Source organism: Phaseolus vulgaris, chromosome 5, assembly GCF_000499845.2.
Source record: "Phaseolus vulgaris cultivar G19833 chromosome 5, P. vulgaris v2.0, whole genome shotgun sequence".
Classification (NCBI taxonomy): Eukaryota; Viridiplantae; Streptophyta; class Magnoliopsida; order Fabales; family Fabaceae; genus Phaseolus; species Phaseolus vulgaris.
Window position 1 is genome coordinate 29,148,927 of NC_023755.2, and position 9,323 is coordinate 29,158,249.

Here is a 9,323-nt window from a genome sequence, read left to right on the forward strand (position 1 = left end):
GGTGGAAAACCCCTTTAAATAGAGGTAAAAAACCACCGGCGAGAGAGCCAAAAACTTCCACTATAATGGTACTGGGAGTACAATGAATTTCTTTCAGGCTAATAGATAAATAGCCCCAAAAAAAAATTCTCTCTATATGGGTTAAACACTTACACCCAAGAGTAGAAATAGAGAGTATATGAAAAGAGAGAGGAAGCAAGTGTATGTTGATGTTTGTTGTATGTTGTGTGTTACATTGCTTGAAGGAAACCACTATATATAGTTCTAGGAGACAACAATAATAAATATAATTAATGGTAATTAACCTCCCTTTGATGACAATTAAGTGTGGCAAGTAACCTTCCAAATATAACAAGAAAACGGAAAGGTGAATCATAACCCACACTCATATTATATCACACAAAAATTTCAGGAAGCCTAAAGTTCCTTTTTGACAGACTGCGATATCTTTTGTGGCACGATTATCCTTTTGCTTCTCCGCCACCATATTTTAGGCCCCGTTTGGATCCAGGGGTGGTACTGTTGTCGACGACGGAAGTCACAACACCACCCCGTTTGGATCCATGCATTGTTGCGGGTGAGGGTGCAAGGAAAGAGAAAGGTGAGTGAATTGTGCTTCTTCTAAAAGATGAAGAGAAAGTTGCACTGTGCAGTGCGAGTGCCAAGTCATCCACACGAACTTCCAATGTTGTCGTTGCTTTTGTGCTGGAATCAAGAAGAACAGTGGCCCTACATGCATGCCACATGAAAGCATGAGATTCCTGACTTGGCTCAGGAATCGTTTGACCATGTGAAAGTTTGAAAGGTCATCATGAAGTGGGTGAGAGGTAGGTGTGGAACCTGGTTTCTTTATAAAACGATGTAGTTGCTTACTCCATTCACAGATAAGCAAAGAGAGCGAAGCATAGAGTGTGTAGTTGGAGAGATTCGTAAGTCATAGTGTGTGGTAGGGGCTTCAGTTACGTATAGGTTGTTCATCTCAAAGTGTTGTGTTCATCTCTGCCTTCATCTGGGTTCATCTCTGGGTTGATCTGAGGTGAGTTTATGTGTTTGATTGTTGGTTAATCGATTATGGCTTAAATAGCACAGGCAAAATAATCGATTATGGTGTAGATAATCGATTAAGTTAAGCGAGTAACCGATTATCTATAAAATTTTCGACCCATAATCGATTATCTAAAGTGTGTAAAAGGGGTCTTAATCGATTATTTGTTGTGATAATCGATTATGCTTGTTTTTTGCCTACTAACATAATCGATTATGCGTTGATAATCGATTATCCTGTGTATATAAGTGATGCGATAATCGATTATGTTGTAAAATTTGTGAAATAGAAATGTTTCTTAATTTGTTTTATGTTGTTTTCAGGTGTGTTGTTCTTCCTATAAGTCATCCCTATTGTTGTTCTTGAGTGCTTATCTTCAGGTTTTTATATTTTTTATGTAAAGTTATTTTATTTAATTTTTGTTTTATATTTATGTTTGAATGATTATGGTTTTGTAATAAAATTTGTTTAGAATTTATTTTAGTTTATTATGTTAAGGCGTTAGTAAATTAATGTTGGTTGTAATATAATTTGTTTAGAGTTTAGTTTAGTTAATTATGTTAAGGACTTACTAGATAGTTAATTAAATATGTTAAGGAGTTTAGTTAATTAAATTAATTCTTTCAATTGATTTATTGTTTTAATTTTCGTAGATAGTTATTAATTTTTTAACATTTAAGAAAAATATTTATTTGTATGAAATGAATTATTTACATAATCGAAACAGAAATTTGTAAAGTTTAGGTTTTTTATTATATTAAACATAAATTATTAATGTTATAATTAAATCAAATAAAAAAATGTTGTTGAGATTAAAGAAAACTGAAAAAGTTAAGATAAATATTGTTTATATTTATAATAATAAATATACAAAGTTAATTTTTTTTAACATTTAATTTAATTGTTTATAAGAGAATAGATATTTTTTTTAAATGAATATTTGTATTCTGTATGGTTAATATTTCTTTTGATTGGACAAAAATTATTAATGTTATTACTTGAAAAGATTAAAAAAAATGTTTTTGTAATTTTTGTTATAAGATTTAATTTTTATAAGAAAAAAATAAATGTATTTAAAATGAATATTTTTACAAGTGGAAATAGAAATTTGTAATTTGCAGGTTTTTTAAAAAGTAATTGATATTTTAGAAGTGCTATTTTTAATTGATATTTTAATTATAAATGTAGAAAGTAATTATTTATTTCAAAATGAATTGTTTATAAAACAGATTTAAAAAAATTTAATTTTGGCATAGTGGAATTCAAAATTTTAAAAATATTTTTATAGGATTTTCATTTTTTTAGATTAAACATAATTTATTAATGTTATAATTAAAAACATTATAAAAATGTTGTAGTAATTAAAAAAAACAGTAAAAGTTTAAAGTAGAAATATCATTTTGACTTAATTTTTTTTAATTTGTATTTCACATAAATTATTTGTGTTAGAATTAAATGTTAAAAAAAATATTATAGTAATTTAAAAAGTCAGAAAAAGTTTACAGAAGAAATTTGAATTTGTAATAATAATTGTAGATAGTTATTAGTGTTTAAAAATTAAATTGTTTATAAGAAATAATATTTTATTTGTAAATAATATTTTGACAGAATCCAAATAAAAATTGATAATCTGTAGTTAATATTATTTTAGATTGTACATAAATTATTACAAAGAAAAAAATTTATGTATTTAAAATGAATATTTTTAGAAGTAGAAATAGAAATTTTGGGGTTTTTTTTATTTAATTTGTTTATATTTATTTGTTGTTTGATTAAATTATGTTTTTGATATAGTAATTTTGATTAATTTTTTTATTAAAATTAATTAAAAGTACGTTTTAGGGTAACTGTATTGGTGTACTTTTACACCAATACGGTAACTACGTTCGGTATGAATTCGGAAAGAAATTATGACGAGGCAGAGATGGTACACTTTGAGGAAACAGTTGCAATTTATGACGATCTTGTTACGACGAACATGAATTTAATTTCACAAATCGAAGAACAAATAAAAAAAAAATAATGAAGGTGCATCAATCATGATTCTTTGTATGATTGCTTTTGGATTGAAATTGTTACGCATAATGCCTACTACAAGCAACTGTATCAGTCAGTCCCAACCACAAAAAGAGCGTCGCAGACAAGAATTGATGGAATACTTGGTTCACACTGAACAATCTCGTCACATTATTCACATGGGACTGAAAGCTTTCATTAAATTAAGTGAACGAATACGAGAAACTGGACTTGTTAAAGATGCATATCGATCAACCGTGGAAGAACAAGTAGCGAAATTTCTCCACATTATTGGGCATAATGTGAAGAATCGAAGTGTGTCATTCTTTTTCCACGATCTGGAGAAACAGTTTCCCGTCACTTTCATAATGTTTTGAGTGCAATTTTAAGGTTGGAGGGGGAATTCTTAATTCAACCAAATGGAACGGTTGTAGAACCACACATCCTTAACAACAGTCGATTTTTCCCGTACTTTAAGGTTTGTTGATAATAACATTACTTGAAATTATGTGTACTGTCTTCTTTAGTTTGTGTTTAATTAAAGTTATGAATTTTTGTTTACATTAGGATTGTTTAGGGGCCATAGATGGGAGTCATGTACGTGCTGATGCGCCTCGTTTTCGAGGAAGAAAAGATTGGCCAACCCAAAACATATTTGCTACCTGTGACTTTGACATGAAGTTCACATATGTCTTAGCCGGTTGGGAAGGAACTGCCTCCGATTCAAGGATATTGAAAGATGCTTTGCTACGAGGCGATCCTTTGGTTATTCCAGAAGGTTAGTTATAGGGGATTGGGTGTGCAGAACAATTAAAAGGTTGTAGTAGTATATACTAACCCAGTTTTCCACAATCTTTGTAGGAAAATACTATCTTGGTGATGCAGGTTTTATGTTAAAACGAAATATAATAACACCTTATCGCGGGGTGAGATACCATTTGAAAGAATATTCGCGAAGAGGGCCACAAAATGCAAAAGAGTTGTTTAATCATCGACATTCATCACTTAGGAATGTAAATGAGAGAACCTTTGGGGTGCTTAAAAAACGTTTTCCAATTATAGCCAGTGGGACTGAGCCACATTATGATGTGGATACTATGACAAAAATTGTTTTAGCTTGTTGTATTGTGCATAACTTTCTACGTGGGATCGAGAATGACGAGTCTCTTCTTAAAGAAGTAGATAATGAATTATTAGAACAAGATGTCCAACCAAGCACCACCCATGCTCGTGAACATGATTACAGGATAGGGTGTGATATTAGGGACACTATAGCAAACGAAATGTGGCAAGATTATGTAAACAATTAATTTCATGAAATAATATATTTTCTACCATTTTTCAATGTTTGTCATCCTAACTTTATTTAAGTTAATTAGATGGATCGCGGAAAAAATGTGGCTTCAAATTCATCAGGTTCTTATAGAGAGTTCACCAAGTGGACGGCGGAGATGGACCTAATTTTTCTCAATGCAATGATTGACGAGGTACGAAAAGGGTGTAGAATTGATGGTAGCTGGACCACTCAAGGATACACTAACATAGTTATGGCTTTAAATGAGGTTGGTTTATCGGGTCTTAAGAAAAATAATGTGAAGAACCGGCCGAAAAGCCTGAAGGACAGGTGGAGGGAAATCCATGATTTGTTTGGTGGATTGAGCGGTGATGAAGAGGAGGTGATTCAAGAATATCAGAGCATGGAAGACAGAGATCTGGAGTTTATGAAGAGCATAGCAGGAGGTAATCTGAATGGTTTTTTATGAAGATTTATAATTTAAATATAAGAGGTCTGGGGGGAGGAACAAAAGGAAGGTATCTGAAGAGGTGCTTTTCTGTAGAGGAAGTAGAATTTGCATGCCTTCAAGAAACAAAAACAGCAGAAGTCACGGATACCAAGATTTTTTCGCTATGGGGGGATAATAATATGGGATGGATTCATAATGGAGGGATTAACGGCAGTGGTAGTCTTCTTTCGATGTGGCACAAAGAGGCTTTTAAGTTCGAGAGTCACTCTATGGGTACAGGTTACATAGCTGCCGTGGGTATCCATGTCAGATTCGCTCAAAGGTGTTGCGTGGTAAACATTTATGCAGCTTGCAACCTAAAAGAAAAGAAAATTGTGTGGGAGGAGTTAACAAGCTACAAAACAACATCCCAAATTGAAGTTTGGTGCTTCTGTGGGGATTTTAATGCAATCAGAAGTAGGAGTGAAAGGAAAGGGGTGGATCGGGGGGATTTTTCGAGTGAGATAAGAGGCCTTAATGACTTTATTGAGTCAAATCTGTTATTAGATTTGCCTATTGTGGGAAAGAAATACACATGGTTTAAAGCAAATGGTACGGCGAAGAGCAGGATTGGCAGAGTATTAGTTTCTGAGGAATTGTTGTAGAAATGGCCTATGTGTAAACAATATGTCCAACGGAGGGAAGTCTCGGATCACTGCGCTTTGATGATTAAGTGTGTAGACAAGGATTGGGGCCCTAAACCATTCAGATCTATTGATGCATGGCTGCTTGAGACAGGGTTTTCAGGGATGGTGGAGGAAAAGTGGAGGTCTTATGAGAGCCAAGGAAGTGTGCTAAAGGTGCTTAAGGACAAGCTCAAACTTCTCAAAGCGGATTTAAAAATCTGGAACAAGGATGTTTTTGGGAATCTGAATGCTTCTAAGCAGTCTCTGCTGAAGGATATGGAGAATATGGATATTCAGGACAACCAAGGATGTTTAGAGGAGAGTTAGAGAAAGCATAGATCAGATCTGGTAAGGAAGCTTTGGGAGGTTGATGCAAATATTGAATCCCTCATTCATCAGAAGGCCAAAGCCAATTGGCTTAAATTTGGCGATTCATGTACTACTTTCTTCCACTCGTCTTTGAGATGGAGGAGACTAAGGAATGAAGTGAAGGGTGTTGAAGTAGGGGGTGTATGGTGTGAGGAACCAAGTACAGTTCGGCTTGAAGTTAAGAAGTTGTTTGAATCCAGATTTAAAGCAACAAAAGACTTTGGAGTGAGACTGGAAGCAGTAGAGTTTAAATGTCTTTTACCAGATGTAAGTCAGAGTATGATTGAGGCTTTCACCGAGGAAGAAATTAAAGAAGTTGTATGGCAATGTGAGGGTACGAAGAGTCCAGGTCCAGATGGGTTTAATTTCAATTTTATCAAGAAGAGTTGGAATACTCTTAAACCTGATTTTATAGCAGCGTTGAAGTGCTTCCAGGAAACTAGTGTTATTCCCTAGGGGTGCAATGCTTCATTCATAGCATTAATACCTAAAGTCTGGGACCCGTGTAACCTCAACCAGTTCAGACCCATCTCTTTAGTGGGAGCCATCTATAAAGTTATTTCAAAAGTTCTAGCCGGGAGATTAAAGATAGTGTTACCCGATCTTATAGATGGTAGTCAATCAACTTTCATAGAAGGAAGAGGTCTGGTAGATAGTGTGCTTGTGGCAAATGAGGTCATCGAGGACATGAAAAGGAGAAAGAAGAGGGGCATGTGCTTGAAGGTTGACTTTTGAAAAAGCTTATGATTCAGTCAGATGGGATTTCTTATACGACATGCTCAGCAGGATGGGTTTCCATTGTGTATGGACAAATTAGATTAGAGCTTGTATGGAATCCGCTACTGTTTCAGTGCTTGTTAATGGGAGTCCCACGGAGGAGTTTAAACCTACAAGAGGTTTAAGACAGGGCGATCCTATGACACCTTTTCTTTTTTTAGTAGTGGCAGAAGGCCTTGCTGGACTTGTACGGCAAGCACTGAGAGCTAATCTTTTGTCTGGTGTGAAGGTAGGAAATAAGGAGGTAGAGGTTTCTTTTCTCCAGTTTGCAGATGATACTCTTTTCTTCTGCGAAGATTCATGGAGTAACGTGGCTATAATGAAATCCATTTTAAGGGGGTTTGAGATAACTTTAGGTTTGAAGATCAACTTTCACAAATCAAGATTAGCAGGTGTGAATGTGCAGTCAAATAAGCTTCTCAGTTATTCTAAGTTCTTGAATTGTAATATGATGGGAATACCCTTCAAGTATCTGGGATTAGAAGTGGGAGGGAATCCAAGGAAGAAATCGTTTTGGGATCCTGTAATAAGCAAGCTCAAAACAAGGTTAAGTGTGTGGAAGGGGCGGTTTTTATCTTTAGCAGGAAGGACGTGTGTTATCAAGTCCGTTCTCAATGCAATACCTCTCTTCTATCTATCAACCTTCAAAGAGCCAGAGTCCATCTACAAAAGCATTATCAGTATTCAAAGTAGGTTCTTGTGGGGGTGGGGTAAGGAAAGGAGACCCATTGCATGGGTAAGCTGGGAAGACTTGTGTAAGCCAAAAGAGGATGGAGGGTTGGGGCTAAAAGATATTAAAAAAGTTAATGCTGCTCTCCTAGCAAAGTGGAGATGGAGGTTTCTGTCTCAAGACAAGGGGAAGTGGAAGGAGGTGTTAGAATCCAAGTATGGGGGGGAGCTAGATTGTCCCCATTTACCAGTAAAATATCAATCTTGGTGGTGGAGAGATCTAGTAAAGGTGTGTAGGGAGGGAGGTGGAGAAGGGTGGTTCCAAAATGAGGTTCATTGGATATTAGGTAGGGGAGATAAGGTTAGATTTTGGGAAGATGTGTGGATTGGAGACACGAGCCTTAGATCTTTGTTTCCTAGATTGTATTCTCTGTCGGCAAATAAGGAGCAAACAGTTAAAGAGGTCGGGATGTGGGAAGGCTTGGATTGGAAATGGAGGTTAGGATGGAGACGTGAAAGATTTGAATGGGAATCGGAGATGGAAGAAACTTTTTCTCAATACCTAGAGGGGGCTGATGTAAAGCAAAACAGGGAAGATGTAAGAGTTTGGGGGGAAGAGAATCTGGAGAAGTACTCAGTAAATGCAGCTTATAAAAGTTTATCTGTTGGACGTGGGGGTACCTATCATGCAGCTTTTGAATACCTTTGGAAAGCTAAAGCGTTTCCCAATGTCCTATCAACATCTTGGAGGGCTTTAGTAAATAGGATCCCAACTAGGGAGGGGCTGAGTAGAAGAGGAGTACAACTGAGTTCTCTAGCTTGTGTGCTATGTGATGTGAAGGAGGAATCTTGTCAGCATTTGTTCCTAGAATGTACTTATGCACAACAGGTCTAGTTTCTATGTCTTAAATGGTTAGGAATCACTTTAGTTCAGCAAAATAGCCTCAAAGATCACTTTCTGAGTTTCCACATACCTCAGAGAGTTTCAACCAAAACTTGGTCTTAAAAGGTATTTGGGCTGCCATTGTGAGGTGTATATGGGACCAAAGAAATGCCATTATTTTCAAACAACATGTAGTTGATGCCAAAGAGATTTCGCAAATGGCACAGCTTAAGTCGTGGTTGTGGATGAAGTATAGAGCTTTTAATAACTCTCACTCGTTTACGGATTGGTTACTTAACCCGTTTGTTTGTTTAAAAAGCATTAATTAGTGGGTTTTCTATGGAGGCAGAGGGTGGCAAAGGAATTTACAAAAGAAGGGGAGGAATTTAAGATGGGCTTGTAAGAAGGAGTAATGAGGTTAAGGACAAGTGGAGTCGGTTTTGGTTTATGCGGAAAGTTATTCTCAAACATAGGTAATGCCAGGCTGTATCTGTGTTGTTGGTGTGACTCTGCTGCGAATTCCAGGAAGTATACTTGTAGTGCAAAAACACTGGAATACACTTGGTTCTCTGTATTGAATCTGTCATGGGAAATTTTACATGTTGTTTTAAGAGGAGAAATGGAACAAAGGAACTGTTATGTGTGATGGCATTCGGTCTTAGAGTTGTGAAGACTGACAAAATGACAAAGTGATCAAGTTGGTGTGTGGCTTTATGCAGGGTGTTTATAGGGGCATCAGCTAAGCAAAGGCAATTCAGCAGTATGGTAATTCCAGCAACATACCTCTGCTATAAATGGTTTATCCCTAATTCTACTTAAGACAGGTGTAGTAACTGTATAAGGGTTGGGACACTCCTCAAATGTTTCTTTTTATTATATTAATTCATTGCTGATAAAAAAAAAAGGAAGAAATTGAGAATATTGATGCAAAGTCAAAAGAAAATAATCTCTCCAATGTGGGGGCTTTAAGTTGCTTGTCAAAAATATGAAGATGAATGGTCACAAACATCATTTAAATAAGTTGAAATTTTTACTTGTTGATTAAAATATCTGAACTTCAACAGACTAGAGATGAATTCTTTTAATTTATGAACTAGTTGGATGAATCAGTATATACAATAAATAAATTTATAGTTTTAAAAAAGACTTATTTA

General features: G+C 35.4%; 1 protein-coding gene across 1 annotated transcript; it reads left to right on the forward strand.

Annotated features, from left to right (window-relative positions):
* Nucleotides 1-3,129: 3,129 nt before the first annotated feature.
* LOC137834268 (uncharacterized) lies at nt 3,130-4,824 on the forward strand. The gene is made up of 5 exons (XM_068642329.1): nt 3,130-3,410; nt 3,452-3,539; nt 3,629-3,839; nt 3,923-4,359; nt 4,441-4,824. The coding sequence occupies exons 1-5, from the start codon at nt 3,130-3,132 to the stop codon at nt 4,822-4,824; spliced, it is 1,401 nt and encodes a 466-aa protein (XP_068498430.1).
* The last annotated feature ends 4,499 nt before the right edge of the window (nt 4,825-9,323 follow it).

Bases quoted from the DNA above. Each gene is read 5' to 3' on its own strand.
- LOC137834268 (XM_068642329.1), top strand. From the start codon at position 3,130: ATGCCTACTACAAGCAACTGTATCAGTCAGTCCCAACCACAAAAAGAG. The intron at 3,411-3,451 runs GTTTCCCGTCAC...TGCAATTTTAAG, and splicing joins TTCCACGATCTGGAGAAACA to GTTGGAGGGGGAATTCTTAA. The intron at 3,840-3,922 runs GTTAGTTATAGG...CAATCTTTGTAG, and splicing joins TCCTTTGGTTATTCCAGAAG to GAAAATACTATCTTGGTGAT.